Genomic DNA, 20813 nt, shown 5'->3' with positions numbered 1-20813 from the left:
AAACTAGGCCTGCATTATATTCAAATTAATACAAATTGATCATGTTTAATGTGCTTCAACAAATCAACAAATTCAAAATGCAAGAACACAGAGGGTTAATGTACAGAGAGTGGAAATTAATTACTGAATGTGGCAAAGCACATACAGTACTCCATAAAAACGATCATTGCGGTGCTAGCACGGATACTGGTGTCCTGTAGATGACAATCCACTGGTTACTTGGATTTACAAAAGTGAGATTTGTGTTTGGAATGCAGGTCATACTTGTGACATAGATGCTGGGAATCGGTTTCCCAAATCTCCCTGGTGGCATGAATACTGAGAAGTGAACTGTGGGTGCTGGAGAACAGGTAGCTGTGAGGAGTATGCAAAGTCTGTGCAAGGTGCTGGATAGACACCAATGTGTGTGGTAAGGAAGAGATTTTAGGTGCTGCCTGCTCTGTTTAGGTAAATTCACAACTAGAGACGCATTCTCCAGTGAAAAAAAAAGCTGCAATGCTTTAAAATTTATATATCGGATAACACAGGTTAATATTTATATATCGGATAACACAGGTTAAATACACATAACATACACACTTGTACAAAAGCATCTTGTGATAATTGTAAGCGTAAACCATGGACACTCATATACATACCTCTTGCTGTCTTCTAGCATAGTAGTTTGGCTCATCACTGTGATCTCTTCCAAAACAGCGGCTGAATAAAGAAATGCAAATGTTAATACTTTCCATAGGTCCTGAAATAATAGGGACAAACAGCAACACAGAAAAGTATATATTCACACTATTGGAATTTAGCTAAGTAGTATAAAACAAGAAGCACATGCTTAAGAGTGAACACAGCAATAAATGTACATCAAACAATCACCTGTGGATTTGATAGGACCAGGCTTCAGCAATGGTCGAACAGTGTCATTCCAAAGACAAGGAGGTCTGTCCTGGTCTCTCTGACATGCCTTCTCCAGCAGAAGCTCCTTGTATTCCTTCCAGTTGCTGCATTTCTTTACTTTGGGGTCTGCATTAATACTAGTTTTGTATTTACGCTCCCATTCCCATTGTTCTTGTTCTCTTCTGGATGTCTTCTCTCGGCGCAGATTGAGCTTCCCTAACCAGCAAGAAATATCTGCGGGACGCCCCGACACATTCTTTGGTAGCAAAGTTGGCTCCGGATCTGGAATCTTAACCTGTGGTTGATCGGGTGCACAATTTGGAAAACAAATGTTGGAGAAGTCCCATCGAATACTGGCTGGGAATGTTACCTCTGCCTTGGAAGTTTTAGGAGCAGGTGGGGAACTCTTACATGGGGATTTCACATTAGAATTTGAATGCTGGCAGTCTAGTTCATCACCACCTTGTTGGCTACTCTGATGCATTGGCATTTTGGAAGATGGTGCATTCTCTTCACTGGGGCAGCAGGTACTAGCAGTGATCAAGTTGACTTGTTCTTTGCCATTGTTTATTGCTGTTTCAGATCCAGTTTTTAAACTGCAACCAAAACAATACTTGATTGTAATTTTTAAGATTTTAGAACATAGGCATTGCATCTATAACAACACACATGACCTATAAAACAAGACCCTAAAAACAAAACTTAAAGCAGAAGAGGGAAGATTGGGATTTGTGCTTCATATGATCGCAACTTAGGCAAATAAAAAGGGGCATTTCTTTTTTTGTTGTAATGCCAGTGAGCACTTATATATGTCTTCATCTCATTCATCTAACAAAGAGAGGAAAGGGATTGCAGGGAGATGACCTATCAATGTTTCTGTGCTACTTCACAGGGCAATCAAAATTTCTTTTTATAATACTTCATGACTGGTTAGTGGGATTTAGTCTAGATATTTAGGAGAACAAACCCCTGTTGTTCATGTCAATTGCTTTTCTCCTCATACAAGTCAATCAGAATGCAAAATCCATTTAAAGAGCTAGATGCTGACACTTAGATTGAGGTCATGCAGGCCTGAATCAGGTTAACTGCAGGTCAAATACACCCGCCAATTGATTATTTCAAAAGCCCCACAAAGTGATGTCAAATGCAAGCAAAATGTTCCTGAAATCAAGCTGCTTTTGCTCATGGACGACAAGTTTAAAGCTAGTTCACAGTGGCCCTAAAAGAGCTTTAATAAAGAGGATTGTTTTATATATAATGGCTTGAATTTTGCATTTGTAACTAACACAACTGTTAGTTTACATATGTTTACTAACACAACTTCTTATGAGAGGGTGGAGTCCGTGCACAGATCACTCATCAAAAGCGTTTTAAACCACAGCCAAGGAAACCACAAGACTAAATTGTCACATAATGATCTGAGAAGACAAGCATTTAAATGTGTTTCTCCGGCCTTCCTACGGCTCAACATACAGTGTATATATATAAAAAAAAATTTTTTGATTACCAACTTTTTATGTCTAGTAGTCAGAAATATCCTACTTGTATGTTTAGCCACTGCTTTTCCAAGATCTCCATATCAAACTTGAAACAGATAAACACATTTCTCTTTATTCAGCTTCCTTCACTAATTTTAAATGCTGCTGTACAAAGACTGCAAAATGCTGATACAAATTTAATTTACTCAGTATATGAGTAGGAGGTATAATTCTGGTACCACATCCAGTTGCAATAGTTTGTGACTTTCTTTATCTTCCTGTGATGTTACCTGATGATACCTAAAGCTGGGTACACTTGTGCAATATTTGTCGTTGGAAAGTATCTTTCACGATCCTTTCCAACGACTAAGGACTGCACGATGCATGAACTAGTGCTGTACATACAGCACCGTACTGCTCTATGGAGAGGCGAGAGCGATGGAGTGGCACCCCGCTGCAAGCTCCCCCCCCCCTTCGCTTTTATTACGATTGTTTGTCGTTCATCGTCAGTGGATACACCAGTATGATATCAGGCTGAGCTGATTATCAGAAAAGAAGCATTGCAAGGGTGTACGTAGCCTAAATCTGTGGGAGAAATAAAACTTGACAAAATATGTTCATAGTCACAAGAACTGAATGTAAGCATAATACTTACACATTCAAGCAAGTAGAGAGCTTCCTCGGGCAGCAGGTACTGTCTCCCTTCTATGGTGAAACCCATTGTATGCCAAAATTTGCCCTACACAAAACAATAGCTGCATTGTATTTAATGTGCTTACTTTTCAACTAAAGTTTACAGTAATAAAGATGGGAAAACCACATGGAAGTGTGAAGAAAACAAAGTTTAGCTTAGTGAAAACTGTATATCAAATCAGATGCAGGCTTACAGGTATTGATTGCTATAAAAGTCAGGCTCTGGGTTTATTGTCCTTTCTTTAGTGTCCCCCATTAGTTATTAAAAACTGATCTCCAGGATACTAACAACCCCCTTCCAACTTAGCAGTCTATTCCCAGGCTACGGTGGGAAATAAAAATAAAACCTAATACCCTTTTACTCTCCGAAAGCCACAGTCACATGCTTAAGTCCGGGTTCATCTACTTTTTTTTTTGTTTACAATAGGAAGGATCCTTGTTGCCTGTCCATGTCATTGCCTGTATGATGTCCATTTCAGGCCAGGAGAAGGACCCCGCTGGGAAGGCCCGTAGCCGCAGACCATGTCTTCCGGAAACATCACAGGCTCAGGGAGGTGGACGGGTTATGTAGCGGCAGGCGCCGACATCTTCTCTCTTCTTCCGGGTTCATCTTCTTCCTGCGTAACCCGATCTCGCACTGCACAGGCATGAGATCAGGTGATTCAGATTGGGAAAAAGCTTTCCAATCTCATTGCACATGCGTGAGAAGGGAATTTTTTTTCTATTGATGAAAGGGCCCTTCTGTGCATGCCCAAGATACTCAGGCATGCGCAGGAGCAGCCAAAAGCCTCCCGGGATGTGTGACGTAGGTATCCTGGAAGGCTCTGCACTTCATTTTATTCTTGATTGCTTAGGCCTAGAGTGTTGCACTTTAAAAAACACAAACAAACAAAACTTTTACTTTAAAAAAAAAGGGTTGTCTACCCTTCTATGTAAAGTAAAAACTCTGAGTTTAGGTATGCTTTTAAAATCAATAAATAAATGTTTATGGCAAGTGAACCAATGTACATACCGCAGGCAAAGTCAGTTCCACCAAGTTTTCCTCCGCTTTCCATATTCCTCTTCCCAAACTTCCTCTATAAAAATAAAGAAATTAAACAATCTGAGACATGAATGCATTAGAAAACAATCACGCAATTATGTGCCATGATTAGGGCATGGAATATAATATAACTCCACATGGATTCATATAACACAGGCACAGTATATTAGCTGATGGTAAAATGACTGAAATCAGATTTTATACCTCTTAGAAATAATGCGAGTATATATAATTATCAGTGGGTGCTTTAAACTTTTCACAGTATCACATCCACAAAAAAAGCCTTGTTAGTATTTGAATGAGAACAATATTACAACACTATGATATGACACATCTGATAAACCGAGAATAATAAACATACCAAAGCATGCACCTAGGTATAGAAGCTATGAACAATAAATATATGCCCTGGACCTCAATGACAGGTGTTTAAAAAATAAAGTTTAATAGAAAAACACCCACAACATTTTTTTTTGAGTATTTGACTCTTACAGACTTTATAGAGCAGGTTTGGAATGCAAGAAAAAGAAGCAGAACAAGGAACCAATTAGTTCACGTGCTAACTGTATATAAAATTAGAAAGCTTGGAAGTACTAGGGGGTCTATTTATAAAGCAGTGAATCTGACATTCCTTGGTGGAGAATCGGTCATTGAAGCACACAGACCTGGTAGATTGTCTACATTATATTGGATGTCAGATTTACTGCTTTATAAATAGACTACTAAGTTTCAGAAAAAAAAATTTCATCTGCATCTACCCAACAGTCATCTTTGGAAGTGTCCTTGGTATACCAGATGTGATAGAAAGGTTGTCATAGTGTACTGAATAATAAGTGACTTGCACAGCAGATTTATGACATCAAAACATTGCCCAGAAGGGCAGAAAAACCCCAACACTTCATTCTGCAGTATGCGGCAATATATTGATTTGTAGTTTTAGGATTTATTTGTAGTAAGGATGGTTTGTGGCATCATTCTATGAGCTAGCTCTTGCAAACACTGCTCTAAGATGAATCTTTTTTGTACTCATTCACTTACAAACGCTCAACTCGCTCTTCCTCTAAGAGTTCCCATTGGTCCGTACGACACATCTGCAACTTTGCATCCTGAGCTTCTGAGCCATCCGGCAAAAAGTCCTTCTGCCCATGAGAGCGCTGAGGAAGGCTCTGCTGCTGACTTCGAACAGCAAACAGCTCTGCTGGACTAAAAGACAGAATTAATATTATTTTATTATTATTGATAAAACAGGATATATATAGCACCAACATATTACACAGCGCTGTACATTAAATAGGGGTTGTAAATGACCGAAAAATATAGACAGTGACACAGGAGGAAGAGAAAACCCTAACCCTTCCTATTTTTGGAAAATGTTATTACCTACAGGTATATGGTTTATTTACACATACAAGTTGTAACAACATGTCTGTTTTCCTTTCCACTTTCCCATGGAGGAGATTTTAATTATTTGTAATTGAATCAAGTCTGATATCTCCAAGCTGTGCTATTGAAGCTGGGTAGATACAAGGTGGGCAAGGGTCTCCGGTCCAAAACAATGGGCACAGCAACCTTTATACCCCTGGTGTCCCCCTGAATATTGGGCTCTAGGTGCCCCCCCTGTATATTGGGCTCTAGGTGCCCCCTCCCCCTGAATATTGGGTTATAGGTGCCCCCACCCCTGTATATTGGGCTCTAGGTGCCCCCACCCCTGTATATTGGGCTCTAGGTGCCCCCACCCCTGTATATTGGGCTCTAGGTGCCCCCACCCCTGTATATTGGGCTCTGCTGCACCGGACATCCGGGCCCGGCTATCCGCCCACATGGGTGATGTGACGGGGATGGCAGCCGATACACACACCTCCTCTGACTACCAGAGCCGGCTGCCTTGTGTGTTCGGACTTCCCGTTACACTCATTACCCCTCCCCCATACCTCACCGAGTACCGGGCTGACCGAATGTTTACACCGCACACGTGACCTGCATGCAGCGCTCCCACAGCGCCCTCTGCTGGTAATCGCTCAGCTCCTCACCTGGGATTCACACACACGTCTAATGTAATGTGTGAGTCTTGGGTGAAAGTTATGACAATACATTCATAGACAGACCACTTAAACAGGCTTTTGTCTCGATAGGTCTTCTCTGCTTTTCTTGCTGGCTGTTTTATTATTAATGCACATGGTGACAATTTGTCAGGGGTTCACTTTTAAAAGGACACCTATTCCTATCAGTATATTTTATGGCATTATGTCCAAGAAGAAGTACAAACCTGCAAGGATCAGGCATATTTTTTATAGATTTACAACAACGGGTCTGCTTTGAGCCAATGGGTCTGAATGCACATGTGCAGCTCAGCGTATGTCCCGCGCATGCCTTGCAGACCAGGATGAGTTAACTCCTGTGCACGTGCATTTCATTCCCAGCCAGCCAATCAAAATGTGAAAAAATGCTGAAGAGACCAGGGAAGATGTCAGTGCTTTAAATTGAGTGATTAGGAAGATAACAAACGCACATTGCTGTAGGAGTTCACCTTGGCTGGGGAGTGCGCCATGATGTGCAAATACACTGCGCCCAGCCGCCGCAACACAGACTTCAGTTCTACTTTACTTTTATTTGGCCATTCAGGGCAAAGTGACATTGTCTGTGTAAGGGGACCCTTGGTAATATCTCTTAACCAGTGCAAACTATGGTACCCCTGCACCCCACAAGATCACAGGGGGACTATACATCTCTTTGGGGTGCAAAAAGGGACATTCTATGGTGAGGCTCAAATATAAAATGCCCCACAGGTACAATCAAATATATGTTTCTATATATATATATATATATATATATATATATATATAATGTACAAACAAGCGATAAACTCATCATTACTGTCTAATCTAAAAAGCATTGCTGTAATGCACAGAATACAGAATACAACTCTTTTAAGTGTTAAAAAATAATTTTAAAAGGAACTTTACCTGTTTTGTAGTGCAAGCCAGGGCAGTTTATTTTAGAAAATGTATAATGTATGTCTAATCTATGATAAAAGCTTCTTACATTCGTTTTCTTCTTGCATTGAGCTGTGAACACTGGCATCTGCCTGGATAAATGAACACCCGGGGCATGCATGGAGGTAACGTCGTCCTGGCACACCAAACAAGATGGGCAAAGATTTCCCACCTAAAAGAAGACGGGTACAGGAGAGCTCTTGCTTGGTATATGCAGTGTAAATGTGTATGGGTAGGTATGAGTGTAATGATCATTCTACTCTAAATGTATATTTTATTATAATAGGGTAATGGTGGTCTGAGTCTGCTTCTGGGCATCTTGTATGTGTTGGAAACTCAAGCACAGATATCTTACCAATATTGTCCTTTAGGGATAGAAGACTTCACTCTTCAGCAAGTACCAAAATGTATATACTTTGGGTAGGTTGGAACTGTCTTACCCTATGGTCTGATGAGTATGGATGGGTGCACCTCAATGCATGTCCACTTATAGTGTGCATTGGAGTGCCATTCAATATAATAAAAATTGCCATACCTTACTCCAAAATGATAGTATGAACCCGACCATAGGTAACTTCATGTATCAGTGATTTACTTTAAATTGACTCACTATTTCTAACTCTAGAATAAACTAGGAGTCATGGTGATTTATTTTAAACAGTTCTAAAATTATCTAATGTTTGTACAGCTTTTTGCTCAATAAAGCTGTTCAGGTTTAACATGACACCATTAAGTTTGTCTGTATTTGCTTTCCATATTACAGTCAAAATGGTGCCAATTTGTCAGGGGTTCACTTTTAAAAAGGCGGCTCCTATTCCTATCAGTATATTTTATGGCATTATGTCAAAGCAGAAGTACTTCTGTTTTTGCCCAGGGATTCAAACTTGCAAAAATCAGGCATCATTTTTTCAGATTTCCAACATTGGGTCAGATTTAATAAAGCTTAAAGACTGGAGAAGATAAACTATCATAAAAGAGTGGTTCAGCATTCAGGTTCATTCATTTGCATATTTTTAGCAAATATTTTCAATCCTGGACCAACTCCATTCCAGATTTGCTGGATCATTAAGATACAGGTAGTTTATCTTCTCCAGACTTTAAGCTTTAATAAATCAAGCCCTATGTTGGAAGTCTGGCCCTATGTTGAATGCTTTAATAAATCAGGCCGATGGTGTTGACCCTGTGATTATTCTGACTCCAAGCTGCAATAGGTAGCTGGTTTAAGTAGCATGTCAGAGAATACAAAATATTTTTTGGGCTATGCTTACCTAAAATAATACTTTTTTCCTTGTTGCATCTTAATGCATCTGTTAGGTCCTTCTCAGGCAGCTAGAACATGATTATTCAAGACACATAACTTATGCAACCTAAGCAACCTTTATGCAATTTATGCAACCTGAAAAGAGTCTCTTTGCCTTAGTAGCCACCAGGCTCCCTGCTGCAAGGTGCCATAGGGTCACCCTACTTGGAGTTTTAGGATGGAGAGGTTCTGGTATAGAGACAGCTGGTGTCCAAAGGTCTGTGCAGGCAGCAGATCCAGTCACAAATCACAGCAAATGAAAACAGTGTACTAACAATGAACAGCAAGGTGGTTGGTGCAAAGTCACAGCAACAGCCACAAACACAGCATACACGCCTGCCCATAAACATGCAACCCCCGGAGCACAGCAGCGCATGCCTCTACCATCTTTGTCTGGATGTGACAGCGGATGGGCACCAAGACCCATAGTGTGGGGAGGACGACTGGAGAAACCTTTGGGCAGTATGAGAGCTGATTTACATATATATATATATGGAGTCCATATAATATTTCATTAAAAGCTGCAGTTGTAAGATAGAATACTAAAAGTTACTTTTTACTTTTGAAATTACATTAACAGATGGAATCTATGTTTTACCTATATTTTAATACCAAAGTTTACATGCTTAAATGTACAGTTTTGTGAAAAAAATGCCTGGTAGCTATTTGGAAATAGTCAGATCGTGGGAAATAAAATAATGAATTTATTTTTCTCAAGTCCAGAAGGAGTGCATTCTTTTCAACTTTATGCATATTTACAACATCAAACTTAGGGGTGTTGATTTGGTTTCTTAACTTTGGAGGAGACCCTTTTGTCTATACAGGTAGTCCCCGAGTTAAGGACATCTGACATACAGACAACTCCTAGATACGAACGGGGCTTCCCTGCTCACTTGTGTGCAGGATGGAGGCTTGATGGGGCCAGGGGGCCGTTTACATGACTTGCTGAAGAAGTCTGATCTGTTCTGCAACCTCTTGTAACTCTTTATTGACCAAGACAAATTCTGCGGTCGTTTCTTTTTGCATATGAAAGCACAGCTTGCTCCAGAAGTTAATGAATGTCTAGGCTCCATAATGTTTTTTTTTTGCGTTGTTTGTGATTAACTCACAGTAAGGATTTCATGCGGTAACTGACACCACACTGCCTAATAATACGTTGAGACAAACATCTATGCTAATTGCATTTAATAAAATAATGTACCTGTTCCGACGTACATACAAATTTAATTTAAGAACAAACCTACAGTCCCTATCTCGTATGTAACCTGGGAACTGCCTGTATTTATATTTAATATATATTGATTTTTATCCTTACCTTTTAGATTGGTATAAAGTTAAAACCCCTGTCATTATATATATATTTATTATACAGTATTTTTTCTGTATGTATCTTGAGCAGATGTACAATTTACCAGCCATTACATTACAAATGATAGTCAAATAAAAATCTCTCTTTCACACACTAGGTGGCAGCACAAACAAAAAAAACACTGATTCCCTATTCCCTTTTCTAACTAGTTTTAAAGGTTATTAATGCTGGCCTGTCACCTTAAAGCAAAACTAAAGTAAAAAAAAAAATGTGTTGTTGCAGAAAGGACAGGTGATCTCCCTTCTGCAATAAAATAAACCTGTCTGCTTGTTCACAATATTTCCTTCAATGTACAATGTTCTGCTCTTGGAGAAAAAAAAGAAACAGGATAAAAAAAATTAAATAAAATGGAAAATTCAAGAGTTTAACAGAGGGCAGGGTATGATGTGATGTGGCAGGCCTGCAAAGGATTATAGAAATATAGTACTCCTTGGAGTAACCCTTGAAAATAGATTGTAAGCTCTTCTGGGCAGTGTCCTCTCCTCTTCCTGTATCACTATCTGTATCTGTCTGTCATTTGCAACCCCTATTTAATGTACAGTGCTGAATATTATGTTGGTGCTATATAAATACTATTTATTATTATTAATAATAATAATAATAATATAATATTATTATTAATAATAATATTAATAATAGGGAAATGGACAACTTGGTAATACACAGGCAGAGAATGGGCAGTACACGGGAAGCAAAATGCCTATATGCTATAAACAGGCAAATACTGCAATAATTGGGCAACAAAAAGGTAACTATTAAAGTGCAGGGACAACAAACATACTATGAATACACTACATGGGCAACAAATGGGCAATTGTTATCATACACAGACAACAATCAAGGCATAATTACAATGTCCAGGCAACAATCGGGCAATCTTTACTATAAGTGGGTAGCAAATGGGTAATCATCACAATACACAACAAACAAAACAGGCATCTGTGACAATGCATGGGCAACAAAGGGATATTGTTTCAATATTAAGGTACAAATGATAGGAAATGTAAAAAAGGTGAAATATATAGGAATATGTATATATTTTTTCATTACTTAAAATATTATATATCCCAGAAGTTTCACAAAGAAAATTCCACTGTTATAGGCACTTGACTTTAAGCTCAGAGCAGCACCCAAAATGTGGTCATGTGACATAGTACTGGCACTACCTTCTGCAAAGTGCTCTGACATTAAACATGCTAAAATCCATTTATTGCACACAATGTGCCTGGAAAGTTCTTTTTTTCCTTAGTAAAAGTAAAAAATCCCCTAGGTAATTACCCTGATTATAAAACTAATCTCTATTTGATTTATTGTAAATATGTTAGATTGCTTTTTTAAGTATTACAAATACCCAATACCCAAAAAAAAAAGACTTTTCCCATAGTCTATTTTTGTCAAGCCAACAAATGTCAGTTTGTCTTCAGGAGGTGAAGATAAATCTTTCAATGGTAATCCTACTTCCTGCTGTGTCTCCTGTATATGAAGCGAAGATAAATCTGCTCAAGATACATACAGAAAATATACTGTATAATAAATATATATATAATGACAAGTGATTTAACCTTATACTAACCTAAAAGGTAAGGATAAAAAACAATATATATAATAAATATAAATACAGGTAGTCCCCAGGTTACATACAAGTTAGGGACTGTAGGTTTGTTCTTAAGTTGAATTTGTATGTAAGTTGGAACAGGTACATTATTTTAATAAATGCAATGAGGACAGATGTTTGTCTCAACATATTATTAGGCAGCGTGGTGTCAGTTACTGTATAAAATCATCACTGTGAGTTTATCACAAACAAAGCAATAAAAAACTTTATGGAGCCTAGACATTCATTAAGTTCTGGAGCAAGCTTCTCTTTGATATACAAAAAGAAACAACTGCAGAGTTTGTCTTGGTCATTAAAGAGTTACAAGAGCTTGCAGAAGAACTTAGTCTCAGCTATGTTTAGCAAAGGATTTCTTCTGCAAGTCATGCAAACCATCCCTTTCAAGCCTCCATCCTGCACACGAGGGAACAGGGAAGCCCCGTTCATATCTAGGAGTTGTCTGTATGTTGGATGTCCTTAACCCGGGGACTACCTCTATAACATAAAATAAAATATAATATTATACCCTTCTCAACATCATTGTCCGCAAACAAACATCATCTGTTTCAATATCAAAACCAAAAATGCAATACATTGAGAGTCAGACAAAAATCCCCGTATTCCGTAAGATCTTTATATATATGATTGAAATACTGAAAATATAGAATGATTAAAGTGAAATGTGTTCGGACATCACAGGACTTTACTAGCCCTGCAGGGTATGCATTGTTGTGACATTCCCCACAGGGGAATCCTTCTCCTTTGTAGAGCTTATCTTGGCCTTCTAGGTATTGATCAGCTGAAGGCAGTGATGACAGAATGCAGGATTCCCCTAACTTGTTATGTAAACACTAAAGTCAGGTAATACCTTATCGTGTGCCTGCTAATGACAGACGACATTCTTTTCCTGAGGGTGTGACACTCTCCTGCACAATATAATAGATTGATGGTGTACTTTTTTTTTTTTTTAATAGAATTAGATGAGGAAGGAGATACTGAAACACTTTTTACTGTACTTTCCAAATCCTCCCAAACAGCTTAGCACCGGCTTCAATTTTATGGGACTTTTTTTTATTGGATTGAAATGGTATTATATTATTCTGTCGTTTGTCTATGTTCCTGTCCACTAGTTATCATTTGCTTTAAGCTGGTCTTCCATTCCCATACAGCTCTACAGATATGCAAAATCCACTCAAAGCAGGTCAGAGGCAACTGTCAGTCTATTCTGATTAATATCAGAAGCATCTGAAACTGATACCATTAAAACAAAACTAAAGGCCATCAGCAGAGATCCTATAGGATATAATTGCAGGAGATTTATTTAATAAAATGGTTACATATATTCTTTAAAACAGACAAGATTAGCAAAAACTTGAGTGCCATAAAAAATTAAAGTAAAGTGGCCATTCTTAAGATTCATGTACACTATCAAATTATTTGCGTATAATTTTTTTATATCCAAAAAAAATAAATATAAAAATCATTTGCTAGCACTTGGTCTCTGTTTGTCGGGACACCCTTTAGCTTTAATTGAAGTTGTTGTTCGGATGGTATGGCCAATGACTACATCAATATATATGAAGTAACAGTCAGGCCGCTTTTAGGGTGGGTTAGACTATCGTCCGCTTCTCCAGAATCCCATATGACAGATTGGTAGGGGGGGCAGATAGCCAAGGGCTCCACTTTATATCTGCCCAGGGCCCATTTGATGTGAAACCATCCCTGATTACAGAGCTGGGTGTACTGTCAAAATCTGATTCAGATCATGTATATAAACCCAATAAGATCAGTGGGCTGATCATACGGTCCACCTTTAGTTTGCTCAGTGTTAGAGATAAGAAGGAATAAAACCCCATCAAGGTTAATTTCTTGCTATTTTTGGAGATTTTCTTTCGTTAGCAGATAAGCAGCCTGGTTATGTGGACCGAACACAGAAGGCTGCCAACACTGCATGGGGTTATCAGCCTGCACCAGGTAGTGCTGTTACTAGCAGGAAGAAACTTTACAACAAATTCACAAATGTATGATTAATTTGGATAGGCACCCGCAAGAAATAATAGAAAATATATAAAAAGCCTTGTACAGGGACATATATTTAGTTCTGTGTATTTCCTCCTAGTAATGCCTACCCATGACACTGGCTCTGACTTTACTTTGGTACAGAGAGCAGAATTGGGGTACACCCATGCCACTGGGTATAAATAATAAAATGGATGGTTTTCTTGTACTCTTTATTTGAGTCCTTTAGAACAAAGCACAGATTCATTTTTTCCTGTTTAAACACTTAGTGGAGGAAATGATTCCTAGTGCTGGTCAATGTCCAATTGGCAGCAGATACCAGATTGCTGGGATGGTTTGATGTGGTTGTCCTGTTATCACAGCTGTCTTTGTACCCAGATAGATATTAAGTGATTCGTGTCACATCTTGCTTAAATATTAAGCCTAGCAAAAACACGTGTTTTATTTACAATAGTGTGAGAAAGCATAAAAATGATTTCTTTATTTGGTTTTATTATTTATTATTAGTACAATGCATCCATATGCAGCCGGCAGCTTGTGCGGAATTTTGGTTCTGCAGCCTATTTTCCACACACGCCAAGGACAATCTTCTGGGTGGGGGCAAAACAAAAACTGCAGCAACCAGAAGAAACCCTCACAAATAGTGAAAAAACATGACAACTCCTTGCTGAGATTTAAACCTTAGAACATAACCACATATCCAAATCTGTATTACTGCCTGTGACTCCATTGGGGAGACTTTACCTAAGTTCCTGCACTTGTGACACCAGAGCAAAAATTGAGTAGAAACGGTGTCACTGTCACAAATAGCAGTAAAAATCACATGTTTTATCCTGTCTACATTTTTATTTTTGTATTCACTTTTCCTAAATTATTTTGTACCCACAAGAGAGATTTTTTCCTTCTAAAACCCAGAGACAACAAGCGAGAGGAAAGAACAACTCACGTTGGATTCACACAGTGTTGTTCCGCTCCACCAGTCAAAGGAAACGTAGCCAAAATTTACTTTAACAACCCACAAGATTTTGGGTCTCAGTCATAATGGTGACATCATCTACTTTTTCCCAGGAGCCTGGTAAGTCTTTTTTAAACTTTAATTTTCACATTCCTTTTTTTTTTTAGTGGTCGGGGCCTGCAAAGAAAATTAAAAAAGTCTAAAAGCTTTATTTCTGTGTGCTGCAGTACATTGTGTTAGATATGCTTGCTGCATTTATGCCCATTGCACACCAACACAGAGTACTGGTTTCAATCTCAGCAAAAACATCCCAGCACTCCTGAACCAAACTGGACTTTAAATTTTGACTGCATATCTAAAACACCTATGACTGCACAGTTTCTTATATTCTACCAACCAGTATGCAGGCAACGGCCTCCCTGATCAGATACAGAATGATTGGATAATTTAGGTAGGTCCTCATGTTACACAGGAATGAAAGTTCTATGTTGTAGCCAAAACTGCAGAAATAATTGGCTTCCCCCCAAAAATTGGCCTTAGACTGTATTAAGGACATATGACTATGGTAGGGACATTAGATTGTGAGCTCCTTTGAGGGACAGTAAGTGTCATGACTATGGACTTTGTACAGCTCTGCGTAATATGATGGCGCTATATAAATACTGTGTATTAAATATAAATACTGTGTAATAATATTAAAAATAATAATTGTGATTAATAATTCTGTAATTACCCACCAAATGGCTGTCAAACTGTAAATTGAAGTATTTGGAGGCTGAAGAATGGCGAGGGAAGGGAACAGGAGATCTTTAAATCTATACAAATATTTTGGAATGGCTCCTACTAGAAATCTTGTAATCTGAAAAGTTCCAGTGCTTTCTGCATGTGCTGCACTGTTTTACATTAAGATATCCTTTAGGAAGTAACTGATATACTTTAGAGCAGTGATATCAAGAGGAAAAAAGACTTAGCAGGTGTCAATCTCACCCTCTTGTAGCCAGTGCAGAGGTTATACTCATAGACAGCTCTATTGTCTTGTTGCAGATATTGTTTGCAATCATATTTACTTGGGCAGTCCGCGGAACATTGTATGGCTCAGATGCTGAAATTTAAAAAGATTCCAGGTTACTAATATCCTATGCTTGCAGAGCAGCAACAGCTAGCAGCAAGCATGTTCTGCTTATTTCTGTTCTAGATCAGTACAGATACGGCCTCACATAGCACTCAGCCTAGTCTAGTCTTGGCCAGCTTCAGCGTTATCCAGCTAAGCCTTTCCCAACATTAGTCTCCAGGAGGATAAGGGAATGTGGTGGGAATAAATCCCCCCTAGAGCCCTCATGATCAGTGGCTGTTGGAAGCATGGCTAGTATGTTTGGCCATGATTTCATAATAACTCCATTATATTGGCTTTAAGTTCTTTGACCCCTTTCACTGGTTTTGTTACTTTTCGGGTGGGGACAAAAGCGGTCAATTGAAAGTACTAGGAGGAAGGTTTCACTTCTTTGATCTTCACCCATTCCACCCTGCTTTTTCCTTTCTCATCCTAGATGTCATAGCTTTAATATTGGTATATATCATGCCAGCAACCAAAACAATGCCACATTATGCCATCAATGGGGTGTGGTTAATCAGATGGCCTTCTGAACTGGTGGTTAGGACAGGCCTTTCCATGCTTTAGGGATGAGGTGCTCTCAGTTCCATTGTCACACTTGCTATGTTCATTATACGTTCTTTTAGTTTACTGAAATTGATCATTTGTAATAAATAAAGTTGGCTTTGCCATTCCAATTAAATTGATGTTTCTTTCCTTTGGTAAATCAGGAAAGGACAAGATTTCTAATTATACAGATCCATGCCGCTCAACAGCCAAATAGATTTATCCTTTAATCCTTATAGGTGGAACAAAACTTTTTCAGTTTTGGGCCCCTAAGTGTTTTTTTGTCATTATGAACAAAAGAGATGATGAAAGTAGTTCTGACTAGTTCAGTTGGTTGGTTTTTAAAAATGAAAAAACTAGATGCATTGCTAAATGCAAAGTATATACCTTGCAGCAATCATTATTGCCCTGTGCACATTTAATAATGTTTTGTATGGGTTTTTTTTTCCTCCTCTGAATTGGCTGTGAATTGCGACCCATTTCAGACTTGTGGTTGGCTGTGGAGTTGTGTGAACATGCTGAGCTGCACTCCTAACTCTTCCTTTTTCACCGAACCATTTTCGGCGTGTGTTTGCAGGAGACAGGGTGGAGGCACAGTTACTGAAAGGGGCATGTCGCTTCTGGCCTCGCCATTGGAACCATAAATGCAAGAGCAATGAATACAAATGTGTTAACCTGTGGTGTGGTTTGTATCTCCTAGGTACATAGCAGCAGTTTGCAATGCATCTAGAAGCAGCTTACCATGCAACTGCAAGTGTAGAAGAGTCCTCAGGGTTCTATAAATGGAGGCTGTTAAACCTATTGATTGCAGTCAATGGACTTTGGTGTTTTTTTAATCTATGTAATTATTACACAATCAGGTTGTTACATGTATGATCAGTAAAATGAGAAAATGACATCACAGATAGCTTTGGAATAGCTGGATCTTTCTCATCCATCCAGTCTTCATTTCTCTATTGCAAGATTTATCGTCTCCACAGTTAGTGCAGCTATGATAAATACAACATTTGTGTCTGGTTTTACTTTCATTACATCTGGACTGGGAGCCAGACCATCTTTATTTGTGATATGCCAAAAAGAGAGATCTCCAGCATGTGAATGGCTGGCTTCAGGAGATGCTGATCAGAAGACCCTTCTGTCCCCCCTGATGAGGTCCCTTTTACCCCCAGTGATGTTACTGTGCTCTACTGTGAGTCAAGTGCTATAATCTGAACTTTTGGCAGTCAGGTTTAGAACACTTTTTGATTATTCACATTTTTAGCTTACGTGACGAATACGTTTGCTTCAATTTCCTCTTTACAAAATTTAGTCCTTTCTGTGTTTTCCAAATTTTTTCAATAACATGTAAATTAAGAAGAAAAAACACACTTTTTAAGAGTTTTCAAAGTTTTGTAAAGGTTCTTTCTTTCTAGGTTGGAGTGGTCTTGATCCTCTGCAGAATGTATTGGGTGGCTGTGTAGATGCTGTGTTGACTACCACAGCAAAGAAGGTCTTCCAGGTTTCCAGGTTCCAGGCTTTGGGCACATCAATGGGCCTCCACTATCCCACTATATAGAAAAGTTTAGGTAAGGAGATAAAAGAAACTAGAGTGTAAGAGTGTAAAAGAAACTAGACACTATTTTTTCTTAGCAGGTGCCTATATAGGGGAGTTCTGCCTTTACAAACAATATAACCAGCTGCCCTAGTGTATGGGAGATATTGCTGCCTTGGAAGGGGTGGGGGACAGAGTATATTTTGGCTTTATTCACAAAGGGTCAAAAATCACCTGTCATTTACAAAGTGTTTCCTTATGTAATTTGGACAAGAGAGAAGTAGAAGTTTTATAGTGCAAATCAACAGATCACTACTCTATAGATCCAGTACAATGAACATTGTCACTCTAAGACAGAAAGTGTATTACTGGCAGGAATTTCAAAGTTTTCCCATTCCTTTCAAAAGTATGAAAAAAATTGGCTGGTTTCATTTTTGAATTGATCAATATAATAATAATAATAATATAATAATAAATAACAATATAATATTTTTGAATTTTATTTAGTGACACTGGAGCAACTTAGAATACAAAAAAGAAAAACAATCCTAGCTACCTTACCACCCCAACCAGTATATAGCATTCTGTCATTATTTTCTCCTTCGGTGTTTTTTGGTGGAAGACAGGTTGGATGAATATGTTCACTGAATTGGATATCATCATGCACTTAGGGCAATATATGAATGATTAATTTTTTTCCAGTCCAAAATATCTGCACCCTGTGCAGGTCACTAAGGTTGTGGGCTCCAACACCGGCATCCAGAATTTTCAGTTTCTGAAAACACCAAGACAAGAATTTCTTATTAGACTTCAGACATATTACAGGAGATGTAATCTGCAAGAGGATCACGTAGGCTGCAGAATGGGCTAAGTATATTTACCAAGTGTTTCTCAACCAGAGTTCTGTGGAAATGACACCAATGATCTTTTTGGCTATCTGGTGGCATTCTTCCCACTGACCACCACGTTAATGTACTGTGAGTTTGGATATAGTAATTATACCGGGTTGCCTAAGACCTTTTGTAAAGGTTCTTTCTTTCTAGGTTGGAGTGGTCTTGATCCTCCGCAGAATGTATTGGGTGGCTGACACCAATGATCTTTTTGGCTATCTGGTGGCATTCTTCCCACTGACCACCACATTAATGTACTGTGAGTTGTGGATATAGTAATTATAACGGGTTGCCTAAGACCTGATATTTTTTTAAAGGGGTTTCCCCTTGAGAAACACTGATAAAAAACTTCCTTTATCTAGCCATACTATAAAAAATTGTATTCAACTGTAAATACACTTACTCGTTGCATCCCTTGAAGAAATGGGCTGCAGTAGGTACCCAACGTGATTCCAGGACTCTGCCACCGCAGATGTGGAAATATCTTCCTTCCTGATCTATGGGCTCTTGGATGCTGACTATTCAAGGCCAGCTGCCTGGTGCTGCTTTTTTGCCTCCAACAATTCAGGATATATTTTACAAGGAATGGGCATTGGTCAGCAGGGATGATTTGGTTGCTGTGTCAGCGGCTGGTACAGATGGGGTAGTGGGTACTGGTCTACCATCAGTAATATTATTACAGCAATCCAGAAACATAATATAGTATATATTTTCAATGTGTTTGCGAACAATTGGAGCACCAATGTATCTCTGCTGCCTGGCTCTGAACCACACAGATGCAGCCAGCTAGCAGCAAGCAACCATTATCTATTTGGTTGATTTCTAGATTGGTAGCTCGTTAATTCTGACATTCTTGCACAGTTACAGCCTCACGTAGCCCTCAGTCTAGTCTAGTCTTTGCCAGAATTAACGTTATCAAGCTAAGCCTTTCCCAGCATTAGTCTGTCTCCAGGAGGATAAGGGTAAGTGGTAGGAATGAATCACCTCTGGAGCCCTCATGATTAGTGGCTGTTGGCACATGGCTAGTATCTTTGGCAATGATTTCATAATAACTCAACTATATTGGCTTAAAGTTCTTTGACACTTTTCACTCATTTTGTTACTTTTTAGGTGGGGACAAAAGTGGTCAAATAAAAGTAGTGAGGGGAAAGTTACACTTTTTGATCTTTACCCACAAGATAAGATTCCCACCCTGCTTTTTCCTTTCCTGTCCTAGATTATCACAGCTTTATTAGTGGTACCGGTATATATCATGGCAGCAACCAAAACGATGCCACATTATGTCCTCATGTGGTTAGGATGTGGTTAGGCAGATGGTTGCCTTAACTTGTGGTTAGAACAGGCCTTTCCATGTTTTAGGAATGACGTGTTCACAGCTCCATTGTGACACTTATGTTCGGACTTATTCATTCTTTTGGTTTATTAAAGGTGATCATTTATAATGAATAAAGTTGTGGCTTTGCCTTTCTAATCAATTGATGTCTTCGTACCCTTATTATACCAGGAAAGGACAAGGTTTCTATTTATATGTCAGGTTACAGGCCGGTGCTTCTTAACAGCCAAGTACACTTATCCTTGAACTGGAACTAAAGCCCCATATAGACATCAGGTGGATTTCAAATGTCAGATATTTGCTGGAAATGATCTTTTGTGATCATTTCCAGTGGCAGAAGAACAAACAAGCACTGCACACCATTATGTTCAATGGAGAGGGTACAGGGAAGGACAAATGAGTGGCACCCCATTGTGCTCCCCTTCATTGAAAAGCACAACAATTGTTCCCGGTTGGTTGTTCATAATGTTCTGTAGCTACAATCTAGCTATAATTATTTATATTTTAAAACACCAGAGATTGCTGATCCATAATGTATCCACATCTAATTGCCCTAGGGTATCAGGAAGGATTTTATCCCCTGTTGGTGTACATTGGACCATGCTTTATAAGGATTTTTTTTTTTTGCTGTCTATTGAAATAAAACGAGTTAAAGTCAATTTCAGGCGGCTGACCACAGTGTTTTATGGCAAGCTTACCTGCGTTCCCTATTGCTCCCATTGAATAGGAGCAGTTGGGAACTAGTTTGTGCACTGTTTAGGATATGGTTGTGGTTATGCTGTGGTTTCTGGAAGTGACATGTCACTTCTGGTCATGGGGTTACATTTCCTCCTCTGGAGGGCAAAGCATAGAAACACATTAGCCTATGGTGCAGTTTGCAATGCACCTGGGAGCAGCTTACAATGTTGAATGCTTCTGTATATTCAGGCTCTTTACATATCAATTGAAGTTAATGGACTTCTATGTTTATTTACCTATTGCAGTCAGGTTGTAACATGTATGATCAGCCTAATGTGGTACGATAAAATGTAAGGCAACTTTTGAATAGCTGGATGTTTCCCATTCATC

At 38.8% G+C, this 20813-nt stretch overlaps 1 protein-coding gene across 1 annotated transcript in view; it reads right to left on the bottom strand.

Moving 5' to 3' along the window:
- Positions 1-5631, bottom strand: part of TSEN54 (tRNA splicing endonuclease subunit 54) — a 7162-nt gene extending 1531 nt beyond the window's left edge. Inside the window, exons 1-5 of the mRNA XM_072403227.1 lie at positions 5143-5631; positions 4075-4138; positions 2905-3108; positions 871-1546; positions 572-699 (exon numbers count right to left, since the gene is read on the bottom strand). Coding sequence (XP_072259328.1) covers positions 572-699; positions 871-1546; positions 2905-3108; positions 4075-4138; positions 5143-5372 — 1302 coding nt within the window. The 5' untranslated portion in view covers positions 5373-5631. The remainder of the gene's footprint in view (positions 1-571; positions 700-870; positions 1547-2904; positions 3109-4074; positions 4139-5142) is intronic.
- Positions 5632-20813: the final 15182 nt, after the last annotated feature.

This window comes from Pyxicephalus adspersus, chromosome 3 (genome assembly GCF_032062135.1).
Source record: "Pyxicephalus adspersus chromosome 3, UCB_Pads_2.0, whole genome shotgun sequence".
Lineage (NCBI taxonomy): Eukaryota > Metazoa > Chordata > Amphibia > Anura > Pyxicephalidae > Pyxicephalus > Pyxicephalus adspersus.
Note: the sequence above shows the minus strand (reverse complement) of the source record. Positions and strands in the feature narration are given on the sequence as shown.